Source organism: Citrus sinensis, chromosome 3, assembly GCF_022201045.2.
Source record: "Citrus sinensis cultivar Valencia sweet orange chromosome 3, DVS_A1.0, whole genome shotgun sequence".
Taxonomy (NCBI): domain Eukaryota; kingdom Viridiplantae; phylum Streptophyta; class Magnoliopsida; order Sapindales; family Rutaceae; genus Citrus; species Citrus sinensis.
This window is the reverse complement of record NC_068558.1, coordinates 29054696-29076894: the sequence shown is the minus strand read 5'-3', so window position 1 is coordinate 29076894 and position 22199 is coordinate 29054696. Positions and strand designations below refer to the sequence as shown.

Genomic DNA, 22199 nt, shown 5'->3' with positions numbered 1-22199 from the left:
GCCTTTTGGTAACTTCAAGGATACTGTTGGTATGGTATGTGTCTCTGTCAGTGCATTTTTGCTGCAGTTACTTATGGTTTTGCCCGCAAAAATGCTGATTCTCCTATTAAAGTATCTTTTTGGCCTATTGTGTTTGCCTCTGGTCTATTATTGTCCAAGTATTTGAGTACAAAACCAAAGAGGGCTATTTCATGAAGCTGACGTGCTTGCTTCAGTATGTACTGTCAGACAATTGCTCCGCCATTTGTCATTTTTGTGGATAAACTACCTTAATCGATTTATATTTCCTTTGAATTGGTGTGTGTGCCAGCTTGGGATTTCCCTTTAGAGTATACATAATTTTATTAATGGCCAATTGCCGTATGTAACAGTTATGTTGCTGAATTTGTTTATGCTCTTTGCCAAAGTCTATGTTACAACTTACAAAGTTAATTTTGAACATTCAAATGATCCTCAGACAAGCTCTATTTGGTCATTCTTCTTTGCCTTTGCTCTACCATGTAACAAATTTTTAAAGGATCGATTCAGAAACAGGAATCAGTTCACAAGTGTTGGCCATAAGCACCAAGATAGCTGTCTGTATAATAATCAACTTCAATGCTTCCCTACAACTCAGTGCCACATAAACCAAGTTAAACACAATTAATTGTTTATTTTATTGGTTCTTCATTATTGAAGTTCAGTTGCTTCTGACTCTAAACTCTAAACTCAATTTGAACTTGGACGCTGGCTGTATCTTTCGCAGCATTCCATCAGTTTGACTTTCTGCTTTTTTTAGTACATGCATGAAAATGCAACAGAGAAAATGCAAATGGAAAGAATATAATCGTGAAAAAAGGATATCAGCAGAAAAAAATGGGACTCATAAGAACTGAAAAAGACACAGAAACCCTAATTGCAAACCAAGAATTAAGAAAACAGATCAAGATAAGAAGATGAACGTACACAGATTTTGAACTTTTAATGGTTCAGCCAACAAGTGGCCTTCTTCCATTTTCTATTTTTCCACTTGTATAAAAAATATGAGATTAACGCATCCAGAGACCTCGTGTACATAAAATGGAGGAAAATATAAATATAAATTCCTAATTTCCTTTGTAACATGCAAACTGTGTCAGTTCATCAATGTGCATTCCTATCAGTATTGATCAACATAATGGTTCAGACTCATGGAGCAAGAATGTTGATAAGGGCAGCAACGATGATTATCAGAACTGATCTATGTAAGTAAACTCAGGCTCTGATTTTCTATCCCTTGTTTCACCAGTACTTCAACAAATGGAAAAGTTAGGTTGAATAACAGCTAATCACATCTTAGGTGGCCGCTTCTTCTTGCTTAGCAACATCTAATCTTCTGTAAGTTAATTTCTTACATTTTATATTAACTTGTCTCCTGTATTTAAGCGTTTGCTTATGTAATAAGTGTGACGTTTCTCATAATTCAGTTAATCAGTTTAAGAGGAGATTTTGTTCTCTTGTAATTGCAACTTTGCTGATTATGATTATTTAAGAACCATTTAATTATAACATTTAATTCCAAATTAATTTTCAGGAACTAAATATAAGGCTGCAGAATCAATTACTTGCATCATGAGCATGATGAAGCATTTAGAGAGAATATAGAAAAAGTGCAAAATTGGATAGATGCTTTGAAAGAGGTGGCCAATTTCTGGTTGGGAACTGAAGGACAGGTAACAATTCTTTATTTTTATTTTTCATTATTCATAGCTAGAAAGCAGATTTTAGCCCCTTCTCTTAAGTTTGCATTTATTTATATATGAATAGTGTTAAATATATAAATCTTTTATCCAAACCCAACTCCTGCTATTTTATTGTCAATTGTTTATTGCAACCAACAACTAGTCAGCAATTTTCAGAATGGAGGAGCACATGAATAAATGACAATGTCTGGTAAATTTGATTTTGAAATAAAATTTTGACAAAAATAATAAAAATATTGTTGATGCCGAAATCCGGATGAGTTTGTCAAATCTCAGATCCCTGCATCATCATTAAATTTGTTTGGTGGGAAGCTGATGATTAGTTAGCACCATGAGCAGATTTTCTATGAGCAGACGTTCTGTGAGCAGAAAACCCATGAGCAGATAATCCATGAGCAGAGAACCCATGAGCAGACGATCCATGAGCAGAGAACTCATTAGCAGGCAATCCATGAGCAGATAACCCGTGAGCAGACGATCCATAAGCTGAGAACTCATGAGCAGGCAATCCATGAGCAGATAACCCATGAGCAGACGATCCGTGAGCAGATAACCCATGAGCAGACAATCCATGAGCAGATAACATGTGAGCCCGTGAACACAACCAACGGTCAGGAGGTGCCGGAAGTTTTTCCGGCGAGAACCCTCCGACGCTCAAGTCAGCGATTCGGGTCTTACTTGGAAAAACCCATACCACAATTCATGTGGCTTAATTATGATTGCTTGAAACAAAAAGCTTTTAAGTAAATTTAAAGGAAAAGAATTTGAAATAATCAATCTTAAAGAAATCACAGGCGAGAGAGAAATTTCTCAGTGGTAGAGAGAGAAAAATGTCCAATGGGTTCAGTTGCTTAGAGAGAGAGAGAGAGAGCTCCCAGCCCCTTTTCCTTTCCTTTTCTAGGGTTTTTATAGAAAACTATAGCGGTTTTCATCCACTAAGAATATGGTCCCTAATATTTCGGAGAAAATGTTTTGACTGAATCGTGCTTTCTGGTAACTTCCTGGTCGAGGTGACCACCAACATCCTGGTCGAGGTGATGTGCTCGAGGTCACCACATATTATTCTGGTCGAGGTGACCAATAACATCCTGGTCGAGGTGACCAATAACATCCTGGTCGAGGTGATGTACTCGAGGTGACCACATATTATTCTGGTCGTGGTGACCAATAACATATTGGTCGAGGTAATCTGGTCGAGGTGACCAACAACATCCTAGTCGAGGTGATCTGCTCAACCATTTGCTCGCTTTTACTCTGGAGGAGAGCACGATAATGTATGAGCAAACACCTTTATCTTGGTCACCCTATTTCATTCCCTAAACAAATATTATAAGTTTTTCATCGTATAAGCAGGACAAATTCAACTTAACTTTTAAATCACAATAATATATTTTATTAAATACTTAAATACTATAGTTTTGAACAACAACTGCCCATCACAATATTAAATAGGGCTTTGGTCCCTCATAACAAATATACTTTTTACTGCTTATGTGCTCAAAACATAGGAACCCCGTCAAAGCCCAACAAAAGTTCACTTCCTAACGGAGGGAGAAAAAAAAAGTGACTTATACAAAAAGTGAACAAATATTATAATCAGAATGGATATTTACATTGTTAATGATTACTTTTGTTTGTTTTGGAGTCTATTTTATTTCTTATACATACGCGTAGCCATTTTGATAACTTCACGGAGACTTTTAAGTTTTTTGCTATTAAGAAATGAGAGTTTACTTTCGTGCTATTTTATTTTCTTTTATTGTTTTCTAGAAAAAAAGTCATCTACACCCTCAGATTTTACTTAAATGGCTATAGAGATCTATTTAGTTTGAGAAATGGTCACAAAGACCCTTTTGTTTTTTTACGATTATACTCTTTGATTATAACAACCCAAAATATATTATTAAAATAATCTAACGTATAAAATATTATAATTTATATTGAATAAAATAATTAATTTAATATTATTAATATGTCATAGATGTCTTAATGCTAATAAAATTTATTTCACAAAATACTTATATTAAAATAATTGTATTAACATTAAAAAATTTATAAAATCTGTATCATATATTTATTTAGATTATTTTTATTACTTTTTATGTAATGTCGATATTAGCATAATTTTTAAAATTAAGTTTTGGATTAATGGATTAAGTATTAATAAAATCTGTCGTGATATGTTGATAATAACTTAATATTAAAAATAATTTGCATGACATATATATGTTATTTTATTAATTATATTTATTTCAATATTTTATTTGTACTGAGGTGCTATTTTATTTATTATTCTTGTCTAAGTATTGTATTCAAATTTATTGTAAAATTTTTGACTACGTTCAAAGGTATAATAATAAAAAGAGGATTTGTATATCCATTTCTAAAATTAAGGTGATGTTTGGTTGGGAGGAGAGAATGGAGGAGAGGAAAGTAATTTAAATTCTCTTTTTATTTCCATTGTTTGGTTTGACAAAATATATAAGAATTTAATTTCCATTAGAATTTAATATCTATCATAATGTAGAATTTGAATTCCACACCAAGTAGTGTAGAATTTAAATTCCTCTTATGTTAGAAATTAAAGTTTTCAAAATTACCCTTCAACTTTTTAACTTGTTTAATGCCATTAATAATTATTATTTATAATTTTATTTTATTGATTTAATATTATAAATGGACGTTCGCCGGCGGCCACCGGACTGTCATTTTATTATTATTATTATATATATTATTACTAGTATAAATTTTTTAATATTTAAGGTAAATGATAAATTTGTCTAAAGAAAAAAATTATAATTCATTTCCTTATCAAAATTTATATCAAACCAAACAAAAAAAAATCTAATTTCACTACTCTTCTCTCTTACTCTCCATTCCACTCTTTTCCTCTCCTCTCTTTTCTTCAAAACAAACGTGGCCTAAGGAAATTTATGTGATCATTTAAACATCCTTTGGGGCTGTGGGTGACATTTTTTAAACATCCTTTGGGGTGTGGATGACTGTTTCCCTTAATATTTTAAGAGTAATTTATCGTCAACTCCCAATTTTTTCGACATTTAGCACCGCACACTCACATCTTTCAACCATGTGCAACACGCCCCCATTTCCGTCTATCTACCGTTAACTTAATAGAAAAAAAGGTAAAATGATAATTTTGTAAGAACGAACTCTTTTATCCTTCGTTGCTTTTTATTTTCTATGTTTTGTTTTTCTTTTCTTTTTTTCTTCCCTTCCTCTTCTTCTTTTTTCTTCTCCTTCTCCTTTTTCTTCTTCTAATCTTTTACTATTGTCGCCTGTTAGAGTGATCAGCCACCGACTTGAATCGATAACAACAAAATGGCGCGCTGCATGATCTGTCACCGCTCGAAACCATCGCCTCCACTGCTGCTTGAAACCGCCGACGCCACCATTTGAAGCCGTCGTCGTCTCCGCCGCCTCTATAATTTAATTTAGGGTTTGAAATCTTTAGATTTAGGATTTTTGATTCTTGGATTCGTTTTTGTAATAGACTTTTACAATGAAATTTACAGCAAGTGTTTTGTATAATTAGATTAGTTTTCTTTATTATTGGAATTTTTATGTAATCTGATGATGATTGTGTGTTTGATTTTCTTCTTTCCTTTTGGAATCATGCTCTGTTTCTCATTTGGAAGTTTCCCGGTTTTACAATTTTGTTATGATAATGAAATTTTAAAAAATCATTTCAATTTAATTGTAAAAAAATATAAAAATAAATATTGTTTTGAAATTGACTTGTTGACAATATGCTCATCCATGTCTCTGATGGAAATGGTACCGTAACAAGGCTAATTGAAAGCCCCAACTTTTTCTGTATTTCCCCTTTGTTTAATATTGTAATTAGTAAGATCTGAATCCAAGTAGTTTCCCAACCTTTTCGTGGTGTTTCTTTGACGGATCAGCACTTGAATCATGATGCCCGCTTTTATCCTTGTCTTTGTCTTTATCCTTACTTCGATCCTTATGACGGTGCTTGTGCTTCTTATGCTCTCTATCCTTCTCCTTATCTTTGTATTTGTGCATTTTTATGCTTCCTCTCCTTGTCTTTGGACTCACTTTTTGATTTTCCAGCAAGGGTAGGAACCCCCTTTTCTGCAGGAGGCAAATCAACAATATTTATTTATTTATTATAAAAATAAATATTGTTATAATAAATCTTTATTTCTTGATGTTAATTTTTAAGTTGTAGGGGGTATTTTAGTACTTATATATCAATTCAATTCAAAAGAGGGGTAGTATGGTCTTTTAGGTTAATAGCAGCCTAAACCATTAGAATTAACTGATTTTTTGATGAAAATGGGGGCGCAGTGCACATGGTCGAAAGATGTGGGTGCCCGGTGCTAAATGTCGAAATAATTGGGGGCTGATGATAAATTACCCATATTTTAATAGAGAAATGGAAATTTCCTTCTTATTTCACGTTAAAGGGAAATGTTGACTTCTAGAGCCTTTAATTAATTTAGGCTAACTTCTAAAGCCTATACTTTAACATTTATTGCGCATCTCTTAAGCCTATACTTTAAATTAAATTAAAAATGACTCTTAAGCCTATACTTTAACATTTAATTAATTTATCGATAACAAAGTCTTAAAATAGTTTTGGTTGAAGTTCTCAAACAAATTTTCTTCATCTTCTTCGTAAAAAGCAACCATATTTAAAACACATTAAATAAAGTGCTAATTATTATTATTATTATTAAAGGCATGCTTGACTAGACTTGGAGTTGGCAAGCAAAAGAGAAGATGAAATCATTAATTAGAACACATGAAAGTTCCTCTCATTGATTTCATTAAAACATACTTAATTTGTAATTCCAGTTAAAATTCATCATCTTTCAGTAGTGGTTCCAACAAGCTCTAAGCGGTAAGTTTTCTAACAGTTTTATATTTACATGTCTCTTGTATTTGTGTAATTAATGTTTCACATAATTCAATTTGAGAGGAAATTTTGATCTCTTGTTTCCAAGGCTCAAACTTGTTGCAGCTTGCTGGTAGCTAGTGTGGGTTTCCGCTTCTTAGTTTAGCTTTCTTTGGTTCCAGTTCCATATCGAATTTTGTGTTTAATGCATTGTTTTTAGAATTATTTTTAAAGAGGTTTTTATTTTTGGCATAGGTATAACATTTTATTACTAATTAATTCTCATGTACTTAAATAAAGCTTTTGTTGGCAAACAGAAGGACTAAAAGAGCAAAAATCAGTTAGAACATATAAAATCTTCTAATTGATTTCATTCAAACAATGTACAAATTCATCTATCAGTGGTTAAATACTTGCAAATTTCTTGTATTTCAGCTTATTCTTTGAACTTTTACATGTATGTCTTGTCTGACATAAATATGTAATAGATTTTTTTGACTGACATATTTTTGTAATAAATTTTTCATATAATTTCAAAAATCAATTCTAGAGGAAATTTGGTTCTCTTGTTGCCAAGGCAGAGAAACTGGTTGCAACTCTGCTGGTAGTTTGTGTTTCATCGATACAAAGGTTGGCGGTGCAGGTTTTGGACTACTTCGGCAGTTTAATGTTATGTTTATATGACTTTTTGGGTTTGCCGATTTCTCACAGCATTGATATAGCATCTAATTCTAAATTAAACTTTTAGGAACTCAGAGTGAGGCTGCTGTGGCATTAATTTCTTGCATCATGAGCATCCAGGGAGTTTCTTCTTATGTCCCTTATCCTCTCCCTCATTGGAAATATGATGTCTTCTTAAGCTTCAGAGGAGAAGACACCCGCAAAAATTTTACAGACCATTTGTATTCTGCCTTGGATGAAAAGGGAATCATTGTATTCAGGGTTGACAAAGAACTTGAGAGAGGAGAATCCATTTCACCCGGACTCTTTAAAGCAATTGAAGAATCCAAAATTTCAATTGTTGTTTTCTCCAGAAGCTATGCTTTTTTGACTTGGTGCTTGGATGAACTTGTTCATATTCTTGAGTGCAAAAACACAAATAACCAACAAAATGGTTTATCCAATTTTCTATGACGTGAAACCGGCTGTTATAAGGAAACAGACAGAAACTTTTCAAGAAGCATTTGCTCAATATGAAGAAGTTTTTAGTGAGAATATAGAAAAGGTACAAAAGCGGAGAGACGCTTTGAGAGAAGTGGCTAGGCTAATTTATTGGGCTGGGAATTGAAGGACGTGATCTTTCTTATTGTCAAAGATTTATAATTTCCTATTCAATGATTCGATTTGAAACTATGTCCGCACGCACTTCAATTCAACGACACCAATCTTTTCTTGATCTTTTTCAATCTGCAGGAATGAATCTGAATTTATTTTGGAGGTTGTTAAGGTGATACCAAGAACTATTTTTGACTATAATATGTTTTAATAGAGTATGTCTACTCATTTTAAAAATTACTATAGTATAATTTATTATGTCTAACATTTTGTAAAATATTTTTTAAATATTGAAATTATTTTAAAAATATATGTTATTATACTTAATTTAATATTATATTTTTATTTATTATAAAACATTAATGATAATTTGTTGGATTTATAGAGTTAAAGGATATCATGATTAAAAAGGAGTTTTGGTGTTCTTTATTAAAAATTTAAAGATTGTTGGGATCATTTTTCTAAGCATTGGGGTGTAGATATCATTTTCCCTCTATAGTTCTTTGACAAATTAATTATGACAAAGTGGAAGTTTATGAGGAATAATTAATTATGTTAGTGGATTATAACGAATAACCGATTATGCAAGTCAATTTTCACCAAGACTTGCTTTTGGAATACAAACACACAGATCTTTGCCCTTCCCTATAGGCTCTTAGAAAAGATTTACTTAAGTAGAGGTCGGCACACACCCTCCAATCAGGATCCGAAGAAATTTTACAATTACATTTTGGGATTTATTAAAGATAATTTTTTCTTTTTGGTAATAAAGTAAATAAGAAGCTGTGGCGAAGTCGTGTAAATTCAATTATTAAAGAGAGTTATCATTAAGAGGAAGTTTCATTGAATGGTAATTTCATCGCGCGAGGTAAAGACTGGAGAGCGACCTTTTTTTACCAAGACTTGCTTTTGGAATATACAATGCAACAACGCATGCAACTGAGGAGCTGGAAACTGTGTAATCGCTTTAATTTTCCAAATCTAGTCAAAATCCTCAGATTTCCCTCAAAAGATAGATGCACAAGGAAAATTTTATGATGTCATATTTAACTACGGGATTAGCATGGAATAAACACAAATTTTATAAATTATATATAAGACCAATAAATAAAAAGCAAAACAAGTAAATTATTAGAAGAGTGGTAAATTAATGTTTTAAAATTGAAAATAAAAATGACACTTGTAAAATTAAGATAAAACTTATAAATCTACATTAAACTTTAACTCAACCAAAAAGAAGTTTATTCATTGAATTTAATTGAACAAAAAAGCACTAATTAAGCAAAGGAAAAACACCACTTATTAATTGAAAACAAAAAAAAAATTGTATTGAAAATAATTAGAATAAGTTTTATTTAATTGGTTTAACCATAAATACTATATTCATCCTAGGACATTTATAACTTTTTTTTCCATTTTCTATTATAGTATTTGTTTCCTACATATGTTAATCAAGCAAAATTATTTTTCTTATTGTGGATCAAACCAAAACAAAATAGAAAGATATTTTTATATTACTAAATATATATGAAATATCAACAAAATTGGATCTAATTTTCAGTTTTATACATACTATATATAGTTTCAAACTTTACTTCTTTTACTTAAAAATCATTTGGGCTTATTGTTGAGAAGATTTAGAAGAATGCAGAATCACATTATCTTATAAATAGGTTTAAAAAACATGAAATGAATTTTATTCTTAATAAAATTTCACATATATTATCACTTGTATTATATAAACCCAAAACTATAGTTATTTCATTTAGAAACAAAATCAATAAATATATAAGATAGGCATTATTATAATAAGCTTTTAATTTACATTTGTAAGTTTTTATTTTTTTAATAACTCTTATATTAATTTACTTATTTAACCTTCCTTTTATAAATTTTATGTTTCATTTACATAATTTATATTTTATTTTAGGCTGAATGTGTTGTGCAAATTTTAATATATTCACAAGCACATGAGTCTATTGCAGTATAGACTAAAAATAATTTAGATCGAATCCATAGGGAATGTCAATTTTTAGGAAAGTAAAATTTAATCTAAGTCCATTATAACTCTACCCTAGTTGAATAAAAAATATTTTGTTTGAGAAATTAAAGCTAAGGATGCAATTAAAAATAAAACGAGTAAATTAACACAACAATTCAAGAGATTGAGGGTACCAGGACTTCAAAATCTACCCAATTCAATTAACAATTATCTAATTACTAATCAATTCTCAATTTTAGTATAACTACTCGAAGTCAATCTATGTCTACTGATAAATCTAATAATTAAGCCCAATTAAAATTAATCTTATGTAAGTTCTTTTTCTATTTAATAGTATGATATCTAAGCATCCATGAAATCATATTGAATAACAAATAGTTAAAGTTTATCTAAGCACTTTATGCAAATAATTTAATGAAAGACACAAAATCAAAGATAATCACATATAAGTTCTATGGATCCAAGCATAAATTTAGTCAAATATTAGTCCTAACAATCAATAATACAAGACATAATTGATGAAACGATTTAATTTTACTCAACCAAACATGTGAAACAAGAGTTAGAAACATTGAAGTGGTCACATAAGAAATTAATTGAATAAAAAAAAGTAATTTATTTCATTGAATAGGGTTTTATCCTTAGTCCTAGTATAGAAGATTTAGTTACACATAATTGAATTGGGAATGAAAGAGTAGATAAAACCAGTCATGGGAAATAAATCCAAGTGACTGGCTCTTTCTCCAAGCTGGTGCTGCTGTTCTACTTCAATTCTTCCTGGCGGATGCAATTCTAGCTTTAGAGGCAAAGAGTACTGCCGCAAAAATTTCACTGACCATTTGCATGTTTCTTTGGATCAAAAGGGAATTGCTGTATTTAGAGAAGAAAGTCAATTTCCCCATGACTATTTTAAGCAATTGAGGAATCAAAAATTTCAATTTTTGTCTTCCGGAGAAACTATGCTTAATTAACTTGGTGCTCAGATGAACTTGCTAAGATTGTTAAGTGCATGAACGTAAGTGATCATCATCATCAACAAATTCCGATTTTCTATGATGATGAACCAATTTGGGCGGACCCAAGATTTTTATTAGCCCCAGCTAATTTATAAATTTATGGTAAAATATTTGTGTGAATACCAGTTCATATAAAAGAAATAAAAAAAAATCTCAAGTAACACCAGAGCGAACTCTTTGTAAAATACATTTATTTAATAAAAAATGACAATGCAACAAATAAGGTTCATATAGAGCCCATTATTGATCAAAAAACAAATCTACATTAAAAAAATTCTTTTTTTTCAGTAATAGAAGAATATGACATATTTGAACAATTTGGTTTAATTAAAAGAAAAAAGAACAAATATGACTGTGAAAGAAACAAACTATGAAATTATGAAAATATCATTAATTGTTACTATATCATTGAGTAATGTCACAAATACTAACATTTGATTTTGAGTTTCAACTGGTGAGACATTCATCAATTGGATGGTAGAATAGAGTAAAAAGTAATTTTACATTTATCATCTAATAGATTAGTAACACATACTATTGAGATTTAAGTTGAGACTCAAATGGGGAGATCTTTAGCATTATAAATTAATTAAAGTAAGAGATTCACTTATTATAAACTTATTTCTAGTAACAATGTTATAATATATTAACATACTTCTTTTCAATTAGACCAAATTATAATTTTTTTTATAATAAGTTAAAACTATACTAACATTTTAACCTCCTAATAATTTCAATTCCTTAATAAATAATAATTAAATCATTTTATAAATAAGTCTAACTCCAATAAAAAGATGAACAAGAGACATACTTGAAAATAAAATAAAAATTCTTTATGTTACGAAAAATTATAAAATCTGAAGGGGAATAAGCAAAATTTTTCATGGCTAGCCCTAGCTGTCATGCATAGCTCAGCCCCTCGAACCAACTAAGGGGAGTGCTGAGGAAACGGACTGGGGAATGCATATTAGATTGGATTAAAATGGATTAGCATGATTATATTTAGTAATGTGTTTTTTTTTTTAACATAAGTTTGGCTAGGTTTTAAATTTTAATTTAGTAACAATAATAAAAATTAATAATTAATATTTCATATATGTACTTAACAATTAATAATTAAGATAGTAATGCAACCAGGCAGCCCCTTAAAGTTGGAGAAATTTATACAATTAGCTTCAAAACTTTTGAGTTCTTTAAAATTGATTCCTCTAAAATTTTTCTATTATAATAATCAAATATAAGTTTTTTAGACAAACAGCCCTCATCACTTTAAACAAATTATCAAACCAATACCACTGTTACAAAATAATTAAACCTCACTACTCACTAAATCATTAAACTTCATCATTCTCAACAAATTACTAAATTCATTAAACAAATATAATAATCCATAACTAAAGATAAAATCATCAATTGGAGAGTAAAATGCGGATCAAGGGAATGAATAAGTTATTTATTTGTTTAACTGAAGGTGGAAATGGGAATAAGGTGCGTGAGACCCACGCAAAATAAAGTTTGATTACTGAGATTTTGATTGGGGTTGGGCATAAAAACCCTATTCCCCAAACGACAAAACTATTTCTATTATGACAAGCACTATCTTACAACTAATGTAAAGTACATCCCCTCACATGAATAGTATATGTGTGGGATTTATTCACTGTTCATGTGAGGGGTGTATCTAACATTAGTTGTAAGATAGGGGATCCTTCTATTATATTTTTAATTTTTCCAAAATACCCTCTTGGCAATTAAAAAATATAAATTGAGAAAAAATTAAAAAAGAACCCATGAAATCACTAACCCATCACGTCTCTACCACCTAGAGCCAAAGAAACGATCGTCTGCAGCACCTTCTCTGGTTGAGCAGCACGTCACCAAAAGGATTCGACGCCAATTTCAGCCCATCTCCATCGCTCATCACCAGTCGGATTCGTCGGTTCTATCACGTCGGTTCAGCAGCTCGACACCGGTTGGATTCCTCGCCGATTGCAGCCCATCTCTGTCACTCGTCCCTGGTCGGATTCGTCGGGTCTGTCACGTTGGTTCTGTCATGTCCCTAACCCATCTCCTTGCTGATTGTTGTTGTTTTTGTTATTATTATTATTATTATTTATTTTGACCAAGACTTGCTTTTCTAGTTCTGTGATTCCTTATTTTCCAAACTAAAAATCCTCTGCTTTTCTTTGAAAGATATATTCGCCTGATCAACTTCTTTAAATCAATTACTTCACAGGAATTCAATCATTAGTAGCTGCCTTCAAAACACTCAAAGCTGTACGTTTTATCTTTTATACAAATTCCTATTTTATTTTCAGAATTAATTAGCATATCCAGGATGAAAGAAAGCTTGACTGTTAAATTTTGTTTTAGATGCTTGCTCAAGATACTCTGTGCGTTCTCTTAGAGGCTCTAATCAAAGTCTTGCTTAAATAGAGGTCGGCATATTCATTCTCCAGTCAGCGTCTGAAAAATTAATTTTTCACTACATCTAGGAATTTCTTTACTATGAATTTTTCTTTCTAGTAAAGAAAGTATAACATGAAATACCTCTTGGATTAAGCGACCTAAAAGTAGCAATTTAGCTCATATGTAATTGTAAATTAAGTGATCGCATTAACTAATTGACTTCTATTTTCAGCTTTGACATTCACAATTCATTTTTGTCAAGCCCATGATTTTCTATCCAATCCTTTTTTCTAATTTTTTAATTTTTTAATTTTTTTACATATAATTGGTTGGCATAATGTTCCACATCTTTAGCAGGAAGTGATAAACTATTCCAATGTAAATATTCAAGAACAAATATAATGGCTTCCATGAACATCAAAAAAGGCTCCCATTGGAAATATGATGTCTTCTTGAGCTTCAGAGGTGAAGACACCCGCAAAAATTTCACAGATCATTTGTATGCTGCTTTGGATCAAAGAGGAATCATTGTATTCAGAGATGATAAAGGACTTGATAGAGGAAAATCCATTTCAACCGGACTGTTGAAAGCAATTCAAGAATCCAGAATATCAATTATTGTTTTCCCAAGAAATTATGCTTACTCGACTTGGTGCTTGGATGAACTCGTTGAGATTGTTGAACTGAAGAGCACAAATGGTCATCAACAATTGATCTTTCCAATTTTCTATGATGTCGAACCGACCGTGGTAAGGAAACAGACAGCAAGTTTTGGAGAAGCTTTCTCTAAACATGAAGAAACTTTCAGGATGAATATAGAAAAGGTGCAAAAGTGGAGAGATGCTTTGAAAAAGGTGGCTAATGTCTCTGGCTGGGAATTGAAGGACAGGTAATTGTTCTTATTCTCAAACATGAATTTTCTAAGACCAAGGTTTCTTATGTTTGTTTGTTCTGCATGAGTCATAGCTAATGAGCAGATCGAAAGATCCCTTCACTAATATGTATTGTTTTAAAGAGTCACTGAGGCAATTAATTTCATGTTTTAAAATGCCTTGATAGTGTATGTATATGTATACATGTCTTTAACAAAAGTTTATACCAGAAACATAGTGTTTATGTATTCAATTAGTTGTTCTGACAAATAACATGATTGTGATTTTTCAAATAAAAATATACATGACAAGATTTGATTATTTATTGTTGCATGAATGATGCGGAGGAACAAGGGTAATTTTTAAAAACCTCCCCTGAGGTTTGGGCTTGTTGCAAGTAGATGGCGAGAATTTGTTTATTTGTAAAAAACCCCCTACCGTCAGTTAACTTTAATATTGACCGTTAGTTGACTATGCAAAGACAATATTACCCTTAATAACGATTTGTAGACGGAAATAACTAAAAAAAAATTAAAATTGTTGGCTATTTTACCCTCTTTAAATTATTGATATTTTCTTAAAGTTCCTACAAGAAAGATAAAATTCAAAAATTATCTTTAAATTATTAATATTTTCTTAAAGTTCCTATAAAAAAGATCAAATTAAAAACTTGAAAATGAAATAGTTATAATCTTTACCTATGATATTGTAAATCTTTGGAATTGACAAGGATAAAATTATCAAAAAATAGGGTTTGTGCTTTTCGCGCCAACAATTTTAATTTTTTTTTAGTTATTTCCGTCTACAAACTGTTGTTAAGGGTAATATTGTCTTTGCACAGTCAACTAACGGTCAATGTTAAAGTTAACTGACGGTAGGGGGTTTTTTACAAATAAACAAATTCTCGCCATCTACTTGCAACAAGCCCAAACCACAGGGGAGGTTTTTAAAAATTACCCGGAGGAACAAATGAATTGTAGAATTTCTTGAGCTTTTAGACATTAAAAACAGAGGCAGGCCATAGAATGAATGTAAGGAGAAATTATTAATACATATGATGTAATTGAAATAATAGCTTTGAAAATGAATATCTGCGACTGAAGAAGCACAAGAGAACAGATAGATTAATCAACACATTTAATGACTTCAATTTGAATGAATGAATATAGCACTGTATGGATACTACATATTACGGGATTGATTTGATACCATGTTCGCACTAATTTTAATTCAACAACACCAATCTTTTCTTGTTCTTCCAATCTGCAGGAGTGAATCAGAATTTATTGTAGATATTGTCAAGGATATCCTGGAGATGCCAAGTAAAATTCCTGCAAAATCTGAGATTTTTAAGGATCTAGTAGGAATGGATTCATGCTGGAATACACTGAGGTTTCTTATGGATAAAGAGCCTTATGGTGTTCGTATGATTGGGATCTGTGGTATGGGAGGTATAGGTAAGACAACTCTTGCAAGAGTTGTTTATGACTTGAGCTCTCATGAATTTGAAGCAAGTAGTTTTCTTGCCAATGTTAGAGAAATTTCAGAAAAAGGCGGTCTGATCTGTTTACAAAAGCAACTCCTTTCCGAATTACTAAAGCTTCCAGATACTAGCACATGGAATGTTTATGATGGTCTCAAGATGATAGGAAGTAGGCTGCGGTACAGAAAGGTTCTTCTGATTGTCGATGCTGCATTTGATTTAAAGCAATTGGAAAGTTTAGCTGGAAAGCACGAATGGTTTGGTCCAGGCAGCAGATCATAATAACATCAAGAGATGAGCATTTATTGATGACACATGGAGTAGATGAAGTACATAAGCTCAAGGTACTACATGATGATGAAGCTCTTCAGCTCTTTTGTAAACAAGCCTTTAAAACCAATCAGCCTTGGAAAGAATATGAACAGCTGTCTAAATATGTTGTAAAATACTCTGGTGGTCTTCCATTGGCTCTCAAAGTTTTGGGATCCTTTTTGTATGGTAAAACTACAAAAGAATGGGAAAGTGCACCAAAGAGACTTGAAAGAGAATCAGAAAATGAAATTTTGGATATACTTAAAATAAGTTTTGATGGGCTTAGAGAAACAGAGAAGAAAATATTCCTCGACATAGCATGTTTTTATCGAGGAGAGGATAGAGATTATGTAACAAAAATTATTGATTACTGTGATTTTGATCCAGTTATTGGAATAAGGGTTCTTATTGACAAATCTCTCATAGAAATTTCTAATGGCAATAGATTACGGATGCATGATTTGTTGCAAGAAATGGGTCAACAAATTGTTAAAAGACAGTCCCCTAAAGAGCCTGGGAAACGTAGCAGATTGTGGAAAGAAGAAGATGTACATCATGTGTTGACAAAAAACACGGTAAGCAACTGAGCCAAAAAAACATGTCCTCAGATTTAATGGTCTTCAAATTGTTTCTTCAATACATTAGTTTATGAAAGAAAAAACTAATAAATGCAGTCCAATCCAAAACCAATGAACTAAATTATTGACCTTTATTATCCATAAAAACATCCAGTACTACTAAATTTCGAAAACATACAATTCAAATTTTACAATACATTAGTTAAATCAATATTTCAAAGTCAAGCCAATGGCCAACAAAGGCCAATCCAAAACCAAAGTAATGTACTCAGCGTTCAGCAATATCCAGCACCAAAGCCATGCAAAAATGTAGTCCTTTTCCAGTAGCAGCAAAGCCAAGTAAAACGTATCCCATTCCATCAATTGAAAATATTAAGTGAAAAATAAGCATTTACACATGGAAATAATAAGAACAATGTCTTCAAAAAAGAAAAAGATACAAGTAAATAATAAAATATGAAAATATTTTGTGAAAAATAAGACAAGATCCCTTTTCTCCCTTCTCTGAAGTAAGGCTTTAAAAAAAATTAAAGAAATTATGATTGTTTCCACACTTGGAGCAGGTAGAGACAAACTCAAGTCATTTACTGTTGCCTCGGCACCATTTGTATATGTCCAAATTGGTATGGCCTTCCTCTTACATATATCACATTCAAGTAAGAATAGCTGTATTCCTAGTTGGATTTATTTGATCAAGTTAATAGTTCAGTAAGAAAAATGGTTAGACCCTCAGGGTCATCAAAATTTACTGTCTGATAGTTCATTTTAAGTGCTCCTAAAACAGAGTGAGATAAAATAAAATATTGAAACATACATATATCATGTATATAAACATCTTTTTTTCTTTTCTTTGAACCTTACTAGTTAGTTATTAACTAAAAGCACCCATAAAAAGTTTCTTTAAACCAATACATTAGTGCTACTTAAAAAAGGTGGGATTAGAACCACAATCTCTTGCACAGCCCCTTTATGTCTTACCATTTGAATCGACTGGTAATAAGAAAATCTATTTTACAGCTTTATTTTCAACTACAGCTTGTAACTATCTCACATATGTGGGTTAAGTAAGTCTCACAAAGAGATACTAGTCCAAATTCATTACTTCCAATCAAGAAAAAGCATGCAGTATCAAACAGGATATGCATCTTCAGGACCCATAAGTCAATTTGTGCTTCATTACTATCAATTTCCTACATGGATAATTTTTTTTTTTTGGTATCTCTTAAGTATCCAAAGTCATACCCTAAGCAGTCAGATACACTCGGATAGTACTGATCTAATACAAGATATTAGATGTTAAATTCAGGAGTAAAAGAATGCAGATAGTACCTGCTTTGAAGAAAATGAAAGTCTCATTCGAAGGTAAGGGTCCTGGTAAACAACAGGATCAACTTTCTGATTCAGCACAACATTTTTATATTTCCAATCAAGGGAGCTTGATAAATACTAGATGATGTAAAGACCAAAATCAGTTTTAAAAGATTTGTCATCCAAGAAGGTACGGCACGCTGGAAAAATGGCCAGCGAGTGTGTGATCATGTCTCTTCCCCTGTTGAGGATATTATTATTATTATTACTATTATTATTACACACACACAATAAAGGTATTGATCATACATACATGCATTAATATTTTTTATCTTAATTATCAGCACAAATTAAAGAGAAATGATCAGGCTTTCCTCAATGTCAAGCATGCACTATTATTATAACCTAACAGATTTACACAACTCAAATGAAAGGGCAAAGCCTGGTGAATATTATTTTCTCTGAATTTATGTGTAAGTACGCATATTGTATTTCATTTACTTTCTTTATTGGCATTTATTTTCGTGTTTAATTACTAGAAAATGCTCTGCTTGGTCAAAGAGTTGGTCGGAATCAGAATGTGCCGTTCGTGAATGAAAATTGCATTCGTTCTCGATCAGATTGAAGCTTTAAATCCTCTGTTTCGTATTCTTAATATCTCTGTTTCATTGCAGTGTTATTTCATTTCATATCTATTATTGCACTTGCGCGTGGGAGTGGATGCTGTGATGACGAGGAGCCACAACCTAAAGGATTTATGTGGTACTTACTGATCTCAATTTTAAAAATCTTAACGTCAATGTTTAGAGGATTTTCCATATTGAGCTTGGGCTTCAAATAATGTGTTTTTTCCTTGGGCTTTGATTGAGTTCTTCGGGCATTATTGATTTATCAAATTAGAATCATATCATGTATTTAACCTTATACCAGTTATATTTATATTTTTTGATCACTTCATTAGTCTTATTAAAATAACTTAGTATTTGCATACATAATTTATAAATATAATATGACTGTATTTACATTTTTGTTTAATTTCATATACGATTTCCTGAGGGAGGAATTTCATGATTTTCAATAAATCCTTTGAAATTTGTCACTTCTGCCTCTTCAATGGAAGTTTACATATGTTTCATCCAAGGAGCTTTCTAATTGGAGCTTTCGATTAGGACAAAGATGTGAAGCCCATTGGTTTAAAATTATAGTTGAAAATTTTGTGCTTGTATGTGAGACAAAATGAAATGTTGTGTCACCTGCTAAAGAATAAGGGAGAGAAAGAAAATGATTCATGTTCTCTATCATTTTAAAATTATTTTGTTTCCTTAAATACTCTAAATTATTATTTAAGTACTTACGTTGAAGACACCCTTAATGAAGTTCCTTGCTGTTAGTGCTTAGATTAATCAAATTTTTGTTATCATTGACAATGTCTTTGATTCCATAAACCACCATAGACCGTAGTCTTTCTTTATAATTATCCGCTGTTGGCAAGCAGAAAAGGTCAAATTAATTAGAAAACATAAAATTCTCTCATTAATTTCTTTGGAACAAACTTAATCGGAATTCAAGTAAAATTTCATCAACTTTCCGGCTTTCCCAACACTTGAACAAAATTGGATCTCTGTAACTGTAGTCCAGGGGAAGGGGCGGGCAATCCCAATTGATATTGGCAACTTATGCTCATTAAAAGAACTTGTTATTAACATTCCTGCGGTTACCTGAAATGTGACAGTTGCTTCTTGAGGAGCAAGATGGACTCAATCCAAAGTGCTGCAATCCTGAGACTTGCTTGAATGCAGCTTCGAGAAGCTTAGGCCCGTTACAAGAGCTCTCTCTCTTGTTGTCTCCTTGATGCCGTCGTTTACAATAGTAGGAAACATCGCGGATCAAGATCAGTTGACGATCACTGTCGACCCCCCAGGACCTCACTTAACACTCTGATTATAAAGATTCAACTAGTTCTACCCTGTGTCCTCTTGAAGAACAGAGCACTAGTTTTGTTTATTATAAGTGAGCACTACTTTTGTTTATTATAAGTGATCAAACACGTACGTTACTTATTCTTGTAGACGACATTAGCTGTTCATCATACGAGCTTCCTCTAAAAAATAACCGACATGTAGTATATAAGTGGATGATAGGCACTGTACAACAATTTCTTGTAACCGACATTGCCATCTCATCTGGATTACAGATTCTTGTTCATTTTCAAACCGTATTAATAATGCTGCTCTGTTTAGTACAGCTTGTGTAAGCAAAACAGAGCATTATGTAATCTAAATTATTAGCAATTTGTTCAGAAGATTTATGTCTCTCTGAATTTGGAAAAATGTAAAAAAGAATGGAGACGAGTGCTCGATGCGAATCCGCAGGTCTATGATATGATATCTAAGTGGTTAATTGCTTCATTGTCTTTCACATAGGAAGGCCGAAAAAATCTGAATAATGGAAACTTTAAAGTTGTGGATAACAAAGATGGATGCCCCGAATTTGATATTTGTTTACGCTATTACGAATTGTAAACTGTGTTTCCTTTAATCAAATTAATTTTTACTTTCAAAAGTCTTTAGATTTTTCGAATTAAATTAAGATCAAAGACAAGGTGTTAACCATAATCTATTTTAGAAGAGTAATAAATCTTGTAAGAATATTTAACTAATTATTTGGGAAAATGATATTTATACCTCAAGGATTGGAAGGTTTGAGCAAACGGTCATACAGACCCTTAAGTTAAAAAAATAGAGTCTAAGACTCCATTTTGACTGTAATATGCTTTGAAATATTTACTGAAATTAACTTTAAAGTTTTTAATAAATAAAAATATTATATAAATAATCTAATCTCTTAACTAGACTAATAATATTTAAATATTTAAATATTTAAATAAATTTAAATATCTATATTATTATATTTATTTTAATAATATATTTGTCTTTATTGTAGAGATTTTTAATAAATATTTGCGCTAAATACATTTAACAATTAAAAAGAATCTCATATACTAATAATGTTGAAATTATTATTTTACATTAATATTCAAAATAATTTAAATTTAACACATTTATTTTAATGTTATGTTTCTCTTTATTATAAAATTTACTTTAACATAATAAAATATATCTAATAGGTTGTAAACTATTAAAATATTTGTAAATACATTGAAATTATTTTAAAATTTATATATTATTCTATTTATTTTAATATTATATTTCTATTTAGTACAATTTTTTTTTGGAATAATAGACACAAAGGGCATTATGATTAAAATTGAGTCTTAGTATCTCTTTTCAAAAGCTTGAAAATGTTGGCGACCATTTTCTCAAATTTTGAAGTGTAAATGTCCTTTTCCCTTATAATATTTCTTATTCTTAGATAAATCTGATTCCAAACCCCACTTGCATGGCCCTTTGTTGCATATATTGTATAATTAGTTATTACTAACTGTCCACCAGTTTGCTGCAATTAATTTCCTAACAGTTTCTTTACTGTCTTATTTCTCTGGTTCCAATTGTTGGGTATTATTCAACGGTCATTTAGGTAAAGGACAAACAATGGGTTTTGTTTACCCCTAATGCAACGTAGTCGTGGTTATATATATATATTTGCAGGACTATGATATTTTAAATTAAAACTTTTACTTAAAATCTTGACATAAATCTTGAGAGATTGGTTCTAAGAAATTTAAAAGTCGATGAAGAATCAATATTAAATACTACTTTAACTTTCAATATCTATAATTAGATTGCTTGAAAGTAGTAATCTATCAAATTTTTAAGTAAAAAATTTAACTTGAAACAACACCACCATGCTTATTACTATATTTATATTTCTATTTCATAAACAATTTCTTGGAAGATGCTCGAACAACAGTTCTGCTGACTATTTAACAAACTAAAGAAGCACATTATTTTCAATGATAGTGAATGCTATTTGAAGAATTTTATGATATTTAATAGGGAAAAAGATAGCTAAACCATCAAGATTTGTGGAAATGGTTATGGATGTCCCCAATTTTCAAAATGGAATAACAAGATTCATTTTTAATAATAAAATTCTTTGAATATAGGAATTAGAAAATTGACTTAAAATTTTTTAATAAATACAAATAAATATGATTAATATAATTTGTCTTATAGACTAATAGTGTTAAAATATTTCTTTATATTTAAAATAATTTTAAAATTTTTAATTATTATATTTATTTTAGAATATATTTTTATTTATTATAAAGATTTTAAATAAATCTTAGCGTTAAATAGAAATTACACTTGGTAAAATATCTCACGTATTAATTATATTAAAACTATTATTTTACATATTATTGAAAATAATTTAAAATTTAAT

At 30.8% G+C, this 22199-nt stretch overlaps 2 protein-coding genes across 2 annotated transcripts; both read left to right on the top strand.

The window, feature by feature from the left end:
• The first annotated feature begins 12702 nt into the window (after positions 1-12702).
• On the top strand, positions 12703-16448 carry LOC127901072 (disease resistance protein RPV1-like). The gene is made up of 3 exons (XM_052437050.1): positions 12703-13170; positions 13660-14191; positions 15444-16448. The coding sequence occupies exons 2-3, from the start codon at positions 13704-13706 to the stop codon at positions 15937-15939; spliced, it is 984 nt and encodes a 327-aa protein (XP_052293010.1). The 5' UTR covers positions 12703-13170; positions 13660-13703; the 3' UTR covers positions 15940-16448.
• On the top strand, positions 15966-19707 carry LOC127900697 (disease resistance protein RUN1-like). The gene is made up of 2 exons (XM_052435894.1): positions 15966-16544; positions 19588-19707. Exons 1-2 carry the CDS (start codon positions 15966-15968, stop codon positions 19705-19707), a joined length of 699 nt encoding a protein of 232 aa, XP_052291854.1.
• The last annotated feature ends 2492 nt before the right edge of the window (positions 19708-22199 follow it).

What these genes read in the sequence shown, in the direction of transcription:
- LOC127901072 (XM_052437050.1), top strand. Translation starts at nt 13,704, where the DNA reads ATGGCTTCCATGAACATCAAAAAAGGCTCCCATTGGAAATATGATGTC. An exon ending in GGCTGGGAATTGAAGGACAG is followed by an intron (nt 14,192 to 15,443) that starts GTAATTGTTCTT and finishes TCCAATCTGCAG; the next exon opens with GAGTGAATCAGAATTTATTG.
- LOC127900697 (XM_052435894.1), top strand. Translation starts at nt 15,966, where the DNA reads ATGACACATGGAGTAGATGAAGTACATAAGCTCAAGGTACTACATGAT. An exon ending in ATGTGTTGACAAAAAACACG is followed by an intron (nt 16,545 to 19,587) that starts GTAAGCAACTGA and finishes GAAATGTGACAG; the next exon opens with TTGCTTCTTGAGGAGCAAGA.